Below are 19,535 nucleotides of genomic sequence, written 5' to 3'. Positions count from 1 at the left end.
GAAGAAGAAGAAGAAGAAGAAGAAGAAGAAGAAGAAGAAGAAGAAGAAGAAGAAGAAGAAGAAGAAGAAGAAGAAGAAGAAGAAGAAGAAGAAGAAGAAGAAGAAGAAGAAGAAGAAGAAGAAGAAGAAGAAGAAGAAGAAGAAGAAGAAGAAGAAGAAGAAGAAGAAGAAGAAGAAGAAGAAGAAGAAGAAGAAGAAGAAGAAGAAGAAGAAGAAGAAGAAGAAGAAGAAGAAGAAGAAGAAGAAGAAGAAGAAGAAGAAGAAGAAGAAGAAGAAGAAGAAGAAGAAGAAGAACAAGAAGAAGAAGAAGAAGAACAAGAAGAAGAACAAGAACAAGAAGAAGAACAAGAAGAAGAACAAGAAGAAGAAGAAGAAGAAGAAGAAGAACAAGAACAAGAAGAAGAACAAGAAGAAGAACAAGAAGAATTACAACCAGAGCTTAAACGCTGAGTTGATTAACTGATGATTCAATAGCCAGAACATAAATGGCAATAATTTGTCGATTGATTGATTATTATAGTAGAGTTTTTTGTCTTATATGAAGTTAAATCTAATATCTTTGGAGTCTGGATTGTTGCCAGCAATATGAAGATGCCATTTTTTGGTTCTTGATTATATCTCTGTCATATCCAAGTCATAAAAAACAAATTTTTCTCAAGTGGATTATTACTGGTGATAGGAATTTCTTTTTAATAGGAATCTTCAAAAACATTTCTGTCTCTCAAATATTTGAAATGTTTTCACAACAATCATTTTCTACTAGTGTGTAATTGTCTAATTTTGGACTATATAGACCCCTACATGCTGCTGAATTAAGTGCACTTGGTTAAATTTAGGAAGAAATGACAATACAATAATGGCTCTATTATCTTATGACTTATTGTCTCCGGAGGTAAAGGAACAGAAAATTGTCCAGGCACTTAAAATTTAAATTCGCTTGAGGGTTTGGCGCTCATCTCTGGCTTTCTGTGTCGACCCTTGGAGAACAGCTGCTGCCTTGGCAACAATGAATGGAGACTCAAAATGATGCTAAACAATAGAAGATGAAAAAACTGAACATCTCCAATATGCTCTGGCCTATGCCTTGATTAAGGAAGATAAAAAGACAATAAAGGCACCAAATAAAAGTGGCCTCGCAGTTAGAAAGCCTGTCTTTTATGTAAACAGGTCATAAGTGTGAGCCCTTCAGCAGGTTTGGACCAGACTCTAAATCCTTAAAATATAAATATATCCAAAAGAGTGCTGCATTGTCGCAAAATTACAGACTAGTAAACACTAACAGCCTTTTTTATGATTGCTTTCCTTCATTTTACTCCTAAATTAGATTTTTTTTTAAGTAGTACACATTTTTTAGAGCAAAAAAAAAAATCTCACAATAACCCAACCTCCTGTAAGAACACTGATAATTAATATTGCAGGTGTCAGACATCAACTTTCTATTCCCTCGGTCCTCTTTGCCCCAGTTAACACCAAGAGAGCTGCTAATAACTTCATCATTAATTAAAAAGGCTGTGAGAACAACATATCTGCCTGTGCATGTTGCCCAGAGTCGTGAAGTAGGAGGAGTAATGTAAGACATCCAGAGAAGTTAAAATTCTCTTCACTTTCTGCATGGATGATTTCGGTGACATTTGGAGTACTTATGGAGGCTTGGATGGGCATGAGGCTATCCTGGATGAATCACTACAAAAGATGAGCAACTGTGTTAGAAAATATATGTCTCTTTGATTTAAAGTCAAAGGTTGAAGCCTTTCCTAACTAAGTATCCCAAGTTTTTTAGTGACACCATGTGAAATAAGTGCTCTTAATTCTAACGCATTATGAGCTGCCTCTTGATTCCTCACAAAGCTTAACACTGCTTTATTTGCTCTTTAAGGACAAGTGTTTAGGATTTAGTGGTATCTAGCAGTGAGGTTGCAGATTGCTTTCCCTTTCAAGCCTTTAGGAGAATTTACAGTCGCTGCAGTGTTTGCGGAAAACACCAAAGGCCCTCTTTAAAGTCAGTGTTTGATTTGTCTGTTCTGGGCTAGAAACATGGTGGTGCAACATGGCCGCCTAAAACATAATGATTCTTATTTTCAGGTGAAAACATACTAAATCTTACACACTTGTTGTTTAAACGCATTATCTGAGTTGCATGTATAGCACTGGAACACTTAAAGGGGACCTACTTTCCTTTTCCTTATTTACAGTCATATATATATAATGTTACAATGTCTAATGTGGCCAACCTTTCAAATAATGAGGTAAATGTATATATGAAAGTATAATATTGTGGCCACATGTGTTGCAGGTTGATACACACACCGTAATGATTCTGTGCACCGAACAACTGTCCAGGGAAGCAATGAATGGTACTAACGTTCAATATCGCTGAAAAGGTAGGAGCCGATGAAGGAGAACAAGAGCACTGAAATCGGCAGGGCGCAGTCCGACAGCACCTCCCTCACTTTGGCATGCAGGAACGGACTGAAAGAGAAAGAGAGAGAGACAGTGAGAAAGAGAGAGAGAGAGAGAGAGAGAGAGAGAGAGAGAGAGAGAGAGAGAGAGAGAGAGAGAGAGTGGTGGGGAGAGGCAAATAATAGAGGAATACAATTACTGTGGACAAGACAAGGACAATGGCTGCAATCCTGACACTGCTTAAGTACCTTGGTCCGCCTTTTGCTTACACAATTGAATCCAGCTTTGAGGTTGATTTGATTACAGGGAGCAATCAGAAGTAGAATATTAATGTTTATTAAATCACAGGGAAGAACAGAAGCTTCAACAGAAAAAAAGAGAGCCTGTCTGGAAAGTTCCCACAAGCTCTGTCACTCCTGACAATCTTTAGAGTCAAGGCCCGACTCAGCAGAATTCATCCCAGCCCAGCAGCGCCTCCATCCAAACACAATTTAAACTTCTCCAATGATTTATCTAAAGAGTGGTGCAGCAGCCGCAGTGCTGCTCGTACCTTCTTTTGAACTGGTAGAGGGTGTAGCCCATCCATAATGTTCCCATCATCAGCAGGAGGCAGAGGACGGGCCTTTCTCGAGTGCACTGGATGAGGGATTCAGGGAGGGTGTTGAGCACCAAGCCTGCAGCCACATCGCTCCTGTTTCCCCCCACCAGGTCTCCAGCTATGGGATTGTACTCTATGCTTCTGTTGGCCATCGTCGGTGCGTGGTAGTACCTCTGAAAGACTGAAATCACATAACCACAGTGTTCAGTTCACCTGGGAATAGTTAGTAGTATAGATGGTTGAAACAGGGAGACAGGGGCATGCTAAGATGTATGTACATATGAATTTAAAGGAACAATACTGTGACTAGCATGCTAATACTGCCTCGTGGTTACATGCCTCTGCTAACCAGTCAAGTTGCAGTATACACCCATGCCTGTCCAGACTCATAATATCTGTAGTGAAGACTAAAACGACTTTCAAATTTGTAGTCATGACAGCAGATAAATGCTTCAGATATGGATGTTGCTGCAACTTCTAAAGGCTTCACACATCTTCAATCTGTCAGCACAGAAGATTTTTACAATCTCCACACTTTCAGTGTCACCGAAAAAGTGAAATATGGTCACAATCTCCCCCTTCTGTTCCTGAGTTACGCTGTTGAATAACGTCGAGGAAGTGCCAAACATTATGATGCATGAACAGTGAAGTTGACCTTTGATCTTTTTGGATATAAAATGTCATCACTCCACATCGTTTTCTCCTATTAGACATTTGTGTGAAACTTTGTCATGATTAGTGAGTTATGGCCTTAAAACGTGTTTTGTGAGGTCACAGTGAAATCGAATCAGTTCATCCCTGAATCCAGGTGGATGTCTGTGCCGAATTTGAAGAAATTGCCTCGAGGCGTTTCTTGAGATATCATGTTCAGAGAGATGGCACAGATGGACAGACAACCCGAAAAACATCACACGTCCGGCTACAGCAGAAGCGTAAAAAAACAACATAAAGTCGGTTGCCTCACATGCAGTCGCCCACTTATCAAGAAGACTGTGAAGGATGACTCATCTGACTATATCACTTTCTCCCACCTCCCTTTAGACCAAGTGTCTGAGGTTGTTGCACCACTGAACTCTCAAATGTGTATTTATCTTTGTAATGAGGGGTTTATGAAATGCAACCCTACATTAACATCCCTCTCTATGTAAATGTCGACGGACTGTTCTTGCTGACACAGTCTCATCACGTCCCGCGTTGACATTATCGGTCACCCGAGGAAGTGCTGCTCCTCTTCCTTGTCTTTCCTTACATATCACACTAATGTAGGAGCATCACAGTCATCAAATGAGAACTATTTACGACCCTCTTTACTGATGTCTTCCCCATACATCTAGATGCAGATGTCACTTTAGTCGCTCTTTCAATTGAAACAGCAGCCAGCAGATGATGTGCCCCAACAATGAACCCTCTTTCAAAGTCACTTAGATATTTTCCTCTTGCCATCTTGATATAAAATCAGAATCAACTGGGCCTGCTCAGCATTTTTCAACATGCAACATAGCATGATTGGATGTTAACGGCTTAATTTCAACATGCAGTGCACCTGTGTGGAAGCTTCTGCATTTGTTATGTTATTTAGATTTTTCCTTTTATTTGTCACCCGTCCTTATATAGTGCCAACAAAAACAATCTGTAAACCTTGATCCTTATTTTCATCTCTCCCACTTGGCCCGATCAATCCAGACAATCACTTCAGAACTTAAATCAACCCCAAAAATCGCAACGTGCGTCTCCCTCTTTAGCAATAATGTCATTAAAGGCTGTAATTAAATTCTCTAGAGCAATGTTTCTCCTACTATTTAAAAAAAGAAGAGGGCACAACCTTGTCTATAAGAGTGCCAGAAAATTACGAGGCAAGCAAATTTCTACAGAGAAGACTCGATACGAACTAAAAACAAACTCATTCATGTTCCCGGGACATATTTTGGGATGAAAAGTGTCAACAAAATGGCATAGGTTAATATTATGGTAATGGCATATGAGCTCAGAGCGTACTTTACAAATGATTTCTGAAAATTGAACTACTGCACCGGCAATCTCCAAAACAGGGCAACGACGCATTCAAAATAAATTACATTCTGCTATCATCGTCCCATTTTTTGGAAAATTAAATTGTGTCGAATATTTACGATATACTAAGACGAGGTGGTGAAATATGGCTGCAGGCTGGGTTCGAAATCTGAACTGATTAATTTGGTGCAGAGTATTTCTCTCAGTGTCTCAGTGTGACGTCCCACCAGAGTAACACAGGACATTATGTGTTTATTTCTCTCTTCCCACCACTAAACTGTGTCTCATCAAATCCACTGCAGGTCAAATGATTCCTTTTATTACATTAAATTAGATATCTAATAAATAGTTAATGAGTTAAATAGTTAATCAGTCATTAGGGTATGTCGTTGTTGTCTTTTATCATCTATTTTTATGGAATCTACTTCATAATAAATATTATATCTGGCATCACACTAATATAAAGAAATATGGCTTTCTCCTTCTGTGTGACTTAATTTGTCTGCAGAACAATAATAAAGGGAAAAGCTATTTGACAGGTTCTAATTAAATTTACTAAATGATGAGTTGAGATCTTATGACTATGAGTCAACAAAGGATTCTTGAGTCGGGACAGGCATATTAATCAGTGAGCTGCTCTAATGAAACAAAAAACTCAGAAATTCAGCTATTGCACATTTAGATACTTTGCTGTTTAAAAATCAGACGTTAGCTTGTAATTCGCTGCCAAGCTGACACTTTTTCTAAGCCAGGTCTGGTGGTGGATGTGACAGAAGGTACGATGCTCGTGTTAGCACCGGTTCTGATTCATCATAGCTGACGACGAAGCTCTTGATTTGCACAGCCAAAGCGCCAAAAAACATGGCAGGAAGAGGCCGCAGAAAAAAAGGCAATGTGAGATAAGCTGCAGGCTGAGCTGTGAAAACAAAGAGGAAAGACATCTGTCAGGTGCGTCAGTGACTTACTTTTGACTGTGCCTTTGACTGCGTCCACCACGAACGCAATGGAGATAAACAGGGCGATGACTTCCTCGGTTGACCTGGAAAAACACAGCAACGTTATAGAAGAGACAAAGTTTGTAACACATGAAAACAAGGTGTTAAAACTGCAAGGTGTTAAATGAACTGAAAAAAAAACTAATGAGAGAGAGGAAGGAGAAAAACATGACTGAATTATTAAAACCATACAAATTAAAGATTTTGGTGAAAGAAAATGAATCTTTAGCAAATATTTGATGGTTATTGTTACTAAATTAAATTAGGAAGCATTATGTAAATACAATTTAAAATGTAAGTCTGAAATATTGTATTGCATTATAACCTATATATACACAAAAGTCTTGTACTAACCTTCAATTAATGCACCTCTAAGAGACATAAAGACATATAACTACACCTGCAGGCAGATATACTGGGGTCCAACCACCCAATCCAACATAAACACAGCTTGCAATGTAACTAAATATAAAGGGTGACTAATATTAAACTCAAAATGTATCTAAAATTGTACAGTGTCAAATTACAGTTTGCACGCTTATGTTTTAATGAAATGTTTTTGTATCTTAAAACGATCCTGCAGTTTTAGTCAACCTTAATAGAACCCAATCAATGTATTTGTCCCTAAATTGTAATTAGTTGTGCAGCAGTGAAACAAAAACAAAAGGCACATAAATTCATCACATACACTCAAAGTAAGAGTACAAAAGTTAAAACTGTTTAAGAATAAGTTTAACTGTAAGTAAAAAAACAGTCATATAAATTCATTTTAAAGAAATGTACAATTTAGACCCTACGTTTCCCTCACATTGCTAGTTTAGTTTAGTATTAGAGAGCCCTTAAAACTATTCATGTTGGCTACAGAAACTTTTAAAAAGGCATCCAGAATATTTGAAGCGAGAGGATAGGATCCACCAAAGAAAAGGGACTCTTTAAAAACAGTTTGTCGTACAAAAACAGACAGACTTTTTCTTTTTGAGTGCCAGCGATTCTGCGGCACACACTGACATGACCGCCTAATTTAAAACATTTTCTCAGTCAGACAGAGAAGGAAGCATAGCGACAGATAAGAGAAAATTTAAGAACTAATTCAATAAATTGGATTTTTTACTCAAATAAAATGAATTAAGGAGGTGAGTTAAATTAAAAAGTGTGCGTGTGCAAGTGTGTGTGTGTGTGTGTGTGTGTGTGTGTGTGTGTGTGTGTGTGTGTGTGTGTGTGTGTGTGTGTGTGTGTGTGTGTGTGTGAGAGACCTTTTGAAGAGCTTCATGACAAGGCTGACATTGAAGATCCCTCCCAGGATGAGGAAGAGGCAGTTCCACAGTCCGATGCAAGCGTAGAAGGCGGGGAAGTCCAGGTTGTAGTCATCACAGATTCCTCGGATCACTGCAAGTTTATTATCAATCCTTTTAAACGATATGCATCACCTTATAACCAATACTTCAAATATCATCACACCACCAACCCAACAAACAGCTTTGCTATTTAAACTTGTTTTTTTTCCTCATCACTGCCTGATTCTGCAACTTCCAGCCGTCATGATGTTTAAATTTCAAACTGCGGAGCGCTGCCGTTGGGTAAAAACATATAACAGTTCATGTGTAGTTGTCTCTCCGAACTGAATATGGAGTTTACATGTTTATGAATGCAGCGAGCGCTTGTCCTGACCCGTAGGCCCTTTTAAAACAAACCATTATGTAAGATCAGTGGGAGAGAAAAAAAAAAAAAAGTTATTTTCTTCATTGCTGGAAAAAACACAAGTTTTTGGAGATATGTATGTTCTCATTGTTCGACCTCGCTGGGAACACTCGTTAAGGGCAAATGTGTGAAAAAACTGCTAAATGACTCTAACGTTGCTGTTCCCTGGTAAAAAAGAGAGCAGATGAGGATGCAAGAGAGAGTTTCTAGCTGCTGTTCTACACGGCTGGGTGACTCCTCCTTTTGATTTCTGACATAATCTTCTTAGTATTCCACCTACCCCTAGCCTCCTTTTCAAATGGCCGTTGGCAGGAACTGTGAAAAGATAAGTGTGTTTTGGCTGAGCTGAGTTAAAAGAAAGGAAAGGAAAGCCTACCACTGATGAAGATAGCGAGGGGAGCTGTGGTTAGAGGGATGACTAGAGGAGAACCGGCAAACAACGAGTAGATGACTCCACCAATGCTCTGACCGATGATCGTCTTCCGGACATCTGAAGAGAGAAGAACACATGCGGATAAAACAGGAGGAAATATGACTCACATTTTTTGATTAATACTCTTTTTTTTTTTAAAGAGCTGAACTGACACTGGAGCAAATGTTCTAATCATTTTTTAAACAGGGAATGTTAATACGAGGCAAAACATTTTCTACGATCCCCTTTAGACATGTTTTATGAGGTACTCTGCTTTGAATAATAATTAGTGTCTAATGTGATTTTCCTACAAAAAAAGTGAAAATTACATCTATTCCTTCCTCGTTAAATAATCAAGAGACATTTTTAAAAGTTTATTGGATTCAAGATTTGTTTTCTACTTCACTTTATTGTAAATGAATGTTCACCGGAGGCTTCAAGTTCTCATATCACAGTCTTATAAACAAGTCATGCTCATATGTACACTGATATTTAAGACTAGAAAATAAAAACTTTACTCCTTCAGCAGATGGATGTGAAAACAACTTGTACATAAATCGTTCAGCAAAGCGAAACACTTTTTTTTTTAGGTGCCGGGACTCATCACACAAATCTTTTAAGCTGCATATGACTCATAATTTAGGGTTTATAGAACATTTACTGTGTGGTTTTGTCTCTGTACTCTCACCAAAATGTTTCCAGCAACAGATGGCTTTTTTTTTTTAAAGCAAACAAGCTCTGACAAACACACTTTACATGACATAGACAAAGTTAGTAAATAGCTGGTGATGAAACATCTCCAGGCTAGGAGCACAAACACAACTCTGATGGGTTGATAAGGCCACGGACACACTGCCTGTATGAGCAGTGAGTGTTCGTTGTTCACTTCAGTGCCCATATTCTCATATTAAAAGGTTAAAGCTGCACGGCTGCAACGGCTGCGGTGGCGCATCATCTACATCAGGGGTGTCAAACATACGGCCCGTGGGTCAGAACCGGCCTGCAAAGGGGTCCAATCCAGTCTGCTGGATAACTTTACAAAGTAGTTAGATTTTTATGTTATAAATAGTTTTATAAGTAGTTATGATGATTTCTTTTTATGGTTTCATGAAGTTCTTGTAATGTTCAGGTTCAATAAAATACATAAGACATAGTATATTTAATGTCTCAGGTAAAATAAGATAATGATAGTGTGATAGTAGAGGTGTAAAACCTAAATAAATACACTCTTTCTGCTCTCTGAATGTTGCCAAGCAGCTTCTGTGCAAAATAATCTGAAAAAAAACAGACATAATATTGTCGAAACTCTTATTTTTTCACAGTAAATAGATAGTTTATAACAGTAAAGATATAATATATATATTATTATAGGTTATTATGGAATGGTTTTACTGGTTCGACCCACTTGAGATCAAATTCGGCTGTATATGGCCCTTGAGCTAAAATGAGTTTGACACCGCTGATCTAGAGGTTTTTCTACATGACAGCTAAAAGAGATAATAGTGAAAATGATTTGTTGATAGTTGTGGCGACATCAGAAACAAAACCGCTTTAACCTTGCATATTATTATTCAAAATTGAGCACACACTTCTTAACCTTTTTATCCATCTAAACTAAATATATATGAAATTTATATTGAAATGATATTAAACGTCCTATCATCGATGGCTATTATCAAAGTCAAACTCTTTGCAGAAGCCGCAGCAGTGAAGCATCGCACACACACGCTGCTCATTTAGAGGTAGGCAGTGTGTCGCAGGTGTTGCCCTTTACCTGTTGGATAAATGAAGTAGTGAACTGAACTGAATCAATAACAACTTAATCAGGCAGTAATATATCAGGAGAGTTGGTCTGCCAGTTTTTGGGGATGCATCTGCCCTCTAGAGGCGAAAAAATCGATAGATGCAGCTTTAAGGTAGAATAAATAATAGGTTATAAAATAATGAAAAGGGGGACTGTATAAAACCACCAGCCTCTTATCTAACATTGATGATGTTGGCAACTAATAATGTTGAATTCCCATTAAAATACTGCACAATCATGTTATACTATATTAGGTAACTGTTGGAATGAAGGGAATTAACGACCTCGTTCATTATGCTGTATAAGATATGTAGTCTATCTCCTCTTAAAAAACATTAAATGAGTAGTTTGTTAGATCAAAACTTTAAACTCTATGTGAGGATTTGCTTGAGAATAATAAGTAACCACAGCTGCTGAGAAAAGGTGTTCAGGTTGTCATATATTCGAATATGTCCTCATACCAATTTCACCACGTGTGCTCTCGTCGTTGAGGGAGCCGAAAGCGATGGCGGGGAGGAGGATGGCAATGTAGAGGAAGATGGCTGTGGTCATGTACTTCAGCAGGGTTTTATTACTGCCAACAACACCTGAGGGGAGGCAAACACAAACACATGAGTCATATTCACCTCGTAATGGAGCGGAGGAGGCTCAACACTTTAATTTCAAAATGACAAAAACATTAACACAGTTCATCATTCAGCGCTTCTACAACACGGAGCATCCAGTGCATTCAGTAAAACCATTCTACTAAAAAACAACGAGTCATTTGTTTCACTTTTTGTGCCATCCATCATTTTGTAAAAAGCAGTTATCCGTTTTACCCAAATGATGGATAACTAAAACACTTTAATTGGGCTCTAATGCGATCACAATGATTTTGGTCCTGTGACCTTCATCTGATGATTATTATCTGATGACACTCACAAGACAGAAATATCTTGATTTTGTTACGGGCGCAATGAATGTGTTTGGATTTTATGAAATGAGAAAAGGACTGAAGGAGAGAAGCCGAGGAGGAGAATCCAGTTTGACAACTTCGTTCGGCTTAAATCTTTCTTAACCTTTGTGTCGTCCTCCCGGGTCAAATTGACCCCGTCTGTTTTGACTGTTTCTTCTTTCCTCCCTTCCTTCCTTCCTTCCTTTCTTCCTTCTGTCTGTCCTTCCTCCCTCCCTCCTTCTCTCTTTTTTTACTTCCTCTCTCTTTCCTCCCTTCCTTCTTTCCTCCCTCAATCTCCCTTTCTTCCTGCCTTCCTTATTTCCTGTCCTTCTTTCCTTCCTTCCTCCCTTCCTTTCTCCCTACCTCCTACCTCCCTTCCTTCTTTCCTTTCCTCCCTTCCTTCCTCCCTCCTTTACTTCCTTCCTCCCTCCCTCCCTCCCTCCTTTCCTTCCTTCCTTCCTTCCTCCTTTCCTTCCTTCTTCCTCCTTTCCTTCCTTCTTCCTTCCTCCCTCCTTTCCTTCCTTCTTCCTCCTTTCGTCCCTTCTTCCTCCCTTCCTTCCTTCTTCCTCCTTTCCTTCCTTCTTCCTCCCTTCCTTCCTTGACTCGAGGACAACAGGAGGGTTACGGTCATGTTGCATGTGCACATTTACTGCAGAGGGGGCAGTGGTGTTGCAGAAAAGCTTAAAACACATCTTTTTTGATAAAGAGTATGATTTGATGAGTCAATAAAACCACCAGCCTGCTGAGATTGCAATGGGAATGTATACGGCAATGTCCTTGTCTGATGACTTGGGGGAAATTACAATAATATTGGACATACAGGAACATAAGGGAGCAGTAAGACATCTGAGTCATTTTAGCAGGAGACGACCCTAGATGTGACACAGATGCAGCACAGATGTACTTGAGGCAAAAGGGTGAGAGACAAATGAGGAGCTGCCAGAGGCACCCCGGTGTGGCATAATAAGGAAGATGATTCATTTTCACTACAAGTCCAGGTCCTGCCTACCATCTGTGAAGTCAGAGGCATAGAGAGGCAGTCTGCGGCACAAGTCCTCATAAATCCCCCGGCCGGCTTTGAAGAAATCTGTACACTGTGGACAGATGGGAAAAGGTTAGATTTTTTAACAAGGGCACACAGACTCACTGATGCAAAGTAAATGAACACGGATCAGCTTCAGCCCAACTTGGTCACCTATAGCCAACACGAGTAACCGCAGCAACAGTTTGCAAGGAAAATAACAGCTGCTGAGAGTTTGACATTTGTGCCACCTGCAGGCAATGCCACTTAAAACTGCTTATTTTTCTTTAGCTTTCTATATCTGTTGTTTGTGTGTATGTTTGACAAGTTATACTGTGTTTTTTTAATCTTTGTTACTTTGGAGAGTGAAGTGAAGGTGTCCAAATGGGAAAATGGCCAAAAAACCACTATAAATGAACATGAGCAATGTAGATTGACTAAATTCCATCTTATAATGAATAATGGTACATTTGGATGTTGTTTATTGGTATAATAATTATCTTCCAGACAAATAACACTTAGGTTTAGCGGATGGCGTCATATACGTCTTGAAAGAGCAATAAATTATACATTAATGTTCAAAATATTCACAAGTTAAATCTACATGTTTTACAGACACAAGCTAAATTCCAAATGTAGTAATGTAGTATTTAATAACTGCTGGTAGTTAGTGTGACATTTATATCATTTTATTTAATCTAACAGGTGGAAAAAGTAAGAAATACAAAACCTAAAAAACAAACAAACCTCAAAAACACTCAGTCTGCTAGTGCAAGTGTATAAGTTGGGAAGCATTTTACTTTTTGCCTCTAGGTGGCAACACCAATGTGTCTACATAACCAGGTCTGAACCATCGCTGCTGCTTATATTATTAGTTTATTTGCCTTTAAAACGTGCATGTTGGTACGAAAAGGTACACTGACAGGAAAGCTCCCCCTTGTGGAGAATCTACAGCCAGCTTAATGTGAATAAGTGAATAACAAGCTTTGCAACAAAACTACTATACTCAACTGAATTTTATCCTTAATAGTAATCCTAATAATCATTAATACATTTCATATTTGAGTTTAAGGCAATTTAGCTTGTGTTATCTATGGTGACTTCCAAAAAAAGAAAAAAGCCAGACCATGTCAGGCCTGAGGCTGTCCCTAACTTTATCTTTCATGTTTCACTCTGCTGTGAACAATGACACATTTAGATTTTTAAAAAATTGCCCATTTGATGATTCAGCTTAAAATGCTGAAATCCACAGGGAGCCTCTCTGACAGATGATTTGAATCATCAAATTTAACGAAGCAGTCCTGGAAAAGCTGCGGAATCCAAAACAATATACAAGCGGAGGAGCATGGTCACATTTAGATGTACATTAACTAAAAGATCCATGTTTGCTTAGAATGATAAAGAATGACAGACTGATGACAGAAACAGCGATGGAGAGAAGATTGTGTATTTTTAGAGAAGTCAGGAGAAGGAAAAGAACCAAGTGATCCCAAAAGGAGACACAAAGCACTTCTTAAAAAAAAAGATGAGCTTTCAGGTTATACAGAAGACAGGGGAGTAAAAGTGCAGTCCTGACAGAGCTTATTAAGCAAATTATCCAATTACCCAATGTTTCATTTTCTTGTTGAACATAGCATTACGCAATTAAATGGAGCACTTGACAAGGTGGGGGCGGAGGGATGCACGAGTAGGAAAAGCCCTTGGGAAAATCATTCCCGCTTCGTGTGTCATCTTAAAAAAAAACACAAAAACTTTTGACGGTTTTTGGCACAACAAAGCAATTTACCTCAACATAAACAACATCAAAACAAACAACAGCATCAGCATTTCATTTTTCACCCCTTCTCCTTGAGCGGGGCTGGTTAGTTTTATGAAGCCACACACGCTCGTTCAACAAGCACTGTTCATCCATTAAATCCCTATACATCATGGAATCATCTATTATTACAAAGGAGCCGCTGAGTGTATTGTGTGTGTGTGTGTGTGTGTGTGTGTGTGTGTGTGTGTGTGTGTGTGTGTGTGTGTGTGTGTGTGTGTGTGTGTGTCTGTGTCTGTGTGTGTGTGTGTGTGTGTGTGTGTGTGTGTGTGTGTGTGTGTGTGTGTGTGTGTGTCTGTGTCTGTGTCTGTGTGTGTGTGTGTGTGTGTGTGTGTGTGTGTGTGTGTGTGTGTGTGTGTGTGTGTGTGTTGATCACCAGCTTTTGGCTCAGGCTCGATAAACAAAAGTCTCAGAGAGGAATTACTGTCCGGCCGTTTGCCATTGGTTCTGAACGGTGTCGATGCAGTGGGGCAACGGGAAGGTAAAAACATAAAAAACACAACAACAATATGGCCTCGTTTGTGCAAGTATAGCAAAGCGGTGTTTTGTTGCAGGTGGTCCGATGTCAATTTTGGATGGGGAAGGAAGCGGAGAAGGCGGGTGGTCTCTCTCTCTCTCTCTGTTCCTTTTTTCTCTCATTTTTATCATTTTCTATTCCCACATGATTTCCCCCTGCTCACTCTCTCTCTCTCTCTATCTCCCTCCTGCTCTCCCATCCCTTATTTTCCCCCTCCTTTCTCTCCATCTGTCTCTCTCTATATATCCCTCTTTCACTGAGTGGCACTGAGCCTTTCAAGCCCTGGGATAAACACCTAACAAAATCCTCTGCTATAAAAAAAAAGGCAAAAAAAAAAAAAAAAACACAAGGGGAAATGTCTGCGAGCCCTGGCTTGTCAACGGCAACATTAGGAGGAGATGTTGGTCCGTGGCATTGAGCAGAGCCCCCTCTGGAGGTGTGTGTTAATGTGTGTGACTGTGTATATGTGTGTATGTGTGTGTGTGTGTGTAGATGCACGTGTAGCTAAGGGGTGGGGAGTTCTGACAGGACTGTGAGAGATGTAAGGTCATTTACCCACTGAGGAGGCCTGGCAGGAGTTGATGCTGATTGATTAGGGGAGAGAGAAAAGATGGAACAGTCAAGCCAGCCGAGCAGAGAGAGGAGGGAAGGGAGGGGGGGTTTTGGGAGGGGAGGGGAAAGTGGGGGGTAAGAAAAAAAAAGGAGACTGAAAAGAATTTTTTAAAGAAGGTTGAAATGTGTAAATGTATGTGCATAAGTCTTATTTCTCTACAGACCGCTGTAAAGAAATGAGATGACGGGGAGTGAGTGGAAGGTGAGAAAGGGAAGCGTTTGGATAATACCCCAACTTTAACACGTAGAGGAAAATTAGGGAGCGCTCAGAGCACTGAGAATGACTCATAATGCTGTCTTATGAATACATGCTGCTTTAAAATGTGTGGAAATATGCCTAATAGCCTGACAATGAAAGGCTATCCACATGGGATATACAGCTGATGCAAAACACAGACACACGCACACACTGCTGCCCACCTTCAGTGGTTTGTGACTGCGGGGGTCAATCTCCTCCTTCCCCAGAGCGGTGGGCTGCTGGTTGGCTGCTGTCAGCTGATGCCTCTGGAACACCAACGCCTCCTTAAACTCCTCCTGCGTCTTTGTCTCCAGCAGCTTCTGCCTGAAGGAGATGTCAGAGAAAAGCGTGGCGAACGTCCTGCCCAGCTCCATCGCCGTCTTGGTACTTTTCTGTGGAAGAAGAATGTGGTGGATTTTAGTGCTTTTTCTATTTGATATAAATATTTTAACCCTCAGATCAGCATCCATGACCTTGCCAACACTGCGGTCTTTCAGAGGCTGCAGTGGGCTCAGTTTTAAAGCTAGATGAAGATTCTGGTATCAGATGAAATCAGATGACTTCAGGCATCCACTGGCACCAACCATGTCATGCTAGCTTGTTGGAAAGGGGGCTATATAACGCTCCAAAAGTTAAGGAATATTTTGGCAAGAGAAAAATTGGTATAACCATTTTCAAAGGGGGTCCCTTGATCTCTCACTTCAAGATATCTGAATGAAAATGGTTTCTATGGTAACCACAAGTGTCCCCTTTACAGACATGCCCTCTTCATGCTAATCCCATGAAGTTTGAATGCAGTTTAAATGCTTTATTTCCACTTATTCTAAAAAATTGTGTATTTAAATGTTCCTGCATTCTTGGGTCCTTAAACCGTCTTGGAATTGCATACATTGGGTATGACTAGAAAGCTGAGAGTCTTGAGGATTCAATGAGTCTATTCATGTATGATGATCTTAGTCCCCACTGTAGCCATTTTATTGTATTGAAACCATTTTAAAAACTTGACTTTACTGTATAAAATGACCTATGGTAACCTCTAGATTAATTACACCCTCATGAAACATTACAACCACAAACTACAAACCCTGCCCCTCCAGATGATGAATGGCTTTCTTAGGTATACTGACAATAAGCAATTTCCAGAACAGAAGTTCTTGCCATCCAATTGCCGAAAGATAAAATTCCTACAATCTCCAAGTGTCAAATGTTTTGGATACTGAATTAAAGCATGAATTTGTTTCTGATAAAAGACAATGAGCTGGAGGCTGGAGCACTCTTGTGGGTTTGTCACTGTGAGAAACCCCTTTCATATTTAACATTAATACAAAAATATTGGGGAGCCCAGGTAAGGTACTGGAGTTAAAATACATATTACATGACCATTATATTGAAAAAGAAATGGATTAAGGAAACTTTACATTTTTATACGTAAAAAATGAATGAATGAATTAAATTGAAGTGTATAAATACCGGTATTTCAAAATGATACATGATTTTTCTGTACAAGGCTGATTTAAATGTTTTTAGGATTGATGGCAAAATATATACAGTGACATTTCTCTATTGTCACAATTAGATTTACACTTTAATTCTCACAGCTAAAAATGATGCTGTCTTTATCAAATGTCTCTCAGTGGCAAAACATCTTTTATAAAATGAGCCAAAAGGACCCGTATATCTTAACATTAGTACTTCCAAGGCAGGTTGTGTAGGTGGCAGTTTGGAGCTGGGTGTTTTGGAGGACTATAATCCCACATCTGTTCCAAATAATTCTGTCACAAGTCACAAATTGTGACAGAGTGATGTTAATATTGTGCTGGCAGGCTCTGAGATCACGTGTTGACACGGAAGCCTTGTTAGCCAGGTGGTGATGATACCAACATAGCCGGGCTCAGTGCATACAGCAGCAGCTGCAGCAAACAAAATAACTAAAGCCCTTAAGCTTTTTCACAGTGGTGACTGAATTTCAACCACAGATGAAAGCTGAGAGAACAGATCTTAATTATTCTGAAGGCCTTTTTTTCTATTTGAAGGCATGGGATACCTTACCTACAAGTCAGACAACAGGTTTGAGAAGCAGACTTAACCTCCTGCGACCCTGCATTTTGGGTTTGCTGGACCTTATACTTAATTTTATTTAACTTCGACTTGTTGTACTCATTCTTACAATGTGCAGCAAAAGCACATTACAGTATAAAAATCAGTGTAGAAACAGGATGGCAGTATCTTGGCCAAGTCAATCAACAGCTGATCCGCAGATAAAAGTAGACCAGGTACAAAACCTTATCAAAGTTTATGGTTGAAACTTGTTTATTTTTGCTTAATAACATTTATAGTTTGATATTCTGATGAACCAATTTGACTTATTTTAGCAACATGCTATGACACTGCTAATCAGGAAATACTCAAATAAACCCATTGTCCCCATATGAGGACAATGCTAGTTTGGGTACTTATCAGGTCCCACTTATCCCAAATATTTAGGAGAAATTAAAAATGCATACCAAACAAAAGCTCAGGTCTCAGGAGGTTAAAGGAGTAATCAATCAAAAATCTAACCGATGAGTATCAAATAACTTTCATGCAGAACAGCAGCCATTGTCAGCTCAGCCGTTAAACTGGATTCAATGGTGCTTTGAGCTAAATGCTAACGTCAGCATGCTCACAGTGACAATACATGCTGATGTTTCACTGGTCATTTTTTGATTTATATATTCATCATCTTGGTTTACTGTGTTAGCACGGCAATATTCGCTGATCAGCACCAAACATAAAATACTTATATAGGCTGATGGGAATGCCATTAGTCTTCTACAAATAAATCAAAGCATCAGACGAATTAAAATGTTGACATCATGATGGTGCAAGATAAGAGGTCGGTCATTAATTCATCCAACATAAATGCCTTTCATTATCATTATTACTATCATTATTATTATTATAGTGCATGTTGCCTTATTTAACAGTCAGCAGAGAGAGAGGCAGGAAACCCATGGAGAGAGATTTAAGGGTATGAACTACAACATCGTGGTTATGTGGTATGCGCCTTGATAATTACGCCACCAGACTAACCCCAACATGAGAGAATGTACTAACTTTCAAAGCAATCCATCCGTAGTTGTCAAGACATTTCACTCAAAACCACAAATGTAAAACTTATGGTGGCACAAAAAGGGAAGTTTAGGGGATTGCTAAAGTCGTATATATCATCTGAGAAACATATATACTATATGTGCAAACTTTTATGCCAATATATATTGTAGATGTTGAGATATTTAACTGGAAAAGTGGTAAGCTTCATATTCTGGACACCATGAATGCACAAAATTTAATGGAAATCCATTGAATAGTTGAAATATTTCAGTCTGGACCAAAGCGGTGGACCGACTGACGGACATCCATAGATCGACGCCACCCACATAGCTGAAAAGTATCACGGCATCCACAGAAACTTTTTCTCAAACTACTCCTGGAGCATGAGTTTGCTCGAGCTATGAGGAGGTAATTATGTGACACAGAGGTAGCGCGTTTAGTTAGGTCACGGTGAAACTAATGGCACAGAAGTGGATTATGCTGCAGAAGCTGTCTTGATGTGTTTCCCCGTGACTCTGTGTCCCCATTGGAATCCCTTGTAACTACTATTAATCCAAGTTAACTACAGCCGCAATCCTCTATAACGCAGGGAGCAATAAAAACGTCAGAGCCACCTTAATGCCTGCGAGGGGTGTTTCATACTCAAAAAGTCAGATTTTCAGTAGCGGGGATTATTAAAGTTTTTTAAAGTTTGGTCACTAGTTTGATTAACTAGGCCGACTGGGGAAAATGTGGGTGCGGAAAGTGAGTCATCAATATTCAGCAGAGTTTCTTTGAAGGCAACGGCACATAAATGCGATGATAAGAGCTTTCAGGTATGAGGGTTTTTTTTTTTAATCGAGTCAATAAGAAACGGAGCATTTTTTAAGAAAGGTCATGCCTGTTCAGCACATTCACTGTGGGCAAAGCTAAAGGAGAAAAAAAAAGCCACAAATGCTGTAACTCTCTAAATGGTGGTTGATGGAACCAAAGGAATTCCTATTATCATTATCATCATGCCCCTTCAAAGATTTGTTCTCGCAGAGGCAGTCCCCCCATCAAGGATAATTGAGACATAATAGTGCTTTATGTTTACTTGGGGCTTAGATTAATGCCTCTGAGAATGCCATTAGTGGTTGTGATTGCTGTCTGTAAGAGTGGCAAGGAGGGCGCTCCAAGCATTGCGGAGAGGCACCGTCACAAAAGGAGGGTTCATGGGGAAAAAAAAAAGAGATAGAAACTCAACAAACAAACAAATACAAAACATGATGCTGTTAGTTGAGTCATAGCTGATTTCCAGGGTCACTCCGATCCCAAACACCCCCCCCCCCCTCCCCCACGATGATGGTTCCAGTTTAATGGTGGGTTTGGTGAACATAGTGTGCTTTTGTGGCTGGATAAGAAA

At 39.4% G+C, this 19,535-nt stretch overlaps 1 protein-coding gene across 2 annotated transcripts in view; it reads right to left on the bottom strand.

The window, feature by feature from the left end:
• Positions 1-19,535, bottom strand: part of slc4a11 (solute carrier family 4 member 11) — a 98,756-nt gene that overhangs the window by 11,204 nt on the left and 68,017 nt on the right. For both annotated transcript variants that reach the window (XM_062440931.1, XM_062440932.1), the window contains exons 8-15: positions 15,241-15,450; positions 11,864-11,948; positions 10,379-10,504; positions 8,078-8,191; positions 7,257-7,389; positions 5,974-6,047; positions 2,951-3,179; positions 2,363-2,469 (exon numbers count right to left, since the gene is read on the bottom strand). In XM_062440931.1, the coding sequence (XP_062296915.1) occupies positions 2,363-2,469; positions 2,951-3,179; positions 5,974-6,047; positions 7,257-7,389; positions 8,078-8,191; positions 10,379-10,504; positions 11,864-11,948; positions 15,241-15,450 (1,078 nt within the window). The remainder of the gene's footprint in view (positions 1-2,362; positions 2,470-2,950; positions 3,180-5,973; positions 6,048-7,256; positions 7,390-8,077; positions 8,192-10,378; positions 10,505-11,863; positions 11,949-15,240; positions 15,451-19,535) is intronic.

This window comes from Scomber scombrus, chromosome 19, assembly GCF_963691925.1.
Source record: "Scomber scombrus chromosome 19, fScoSco1.1, whole genome shotgun sequence".
NCBI lineage: Eukaryota > Metazoa > Chordata > Actinopteri > Scombriformes > Scombridae > Scomber > Scomber scombrus.
Note: the sequence above shows the minus strand (reverse complement) of the source record. Positions and strands in the feature narration are given on the sequence as shown.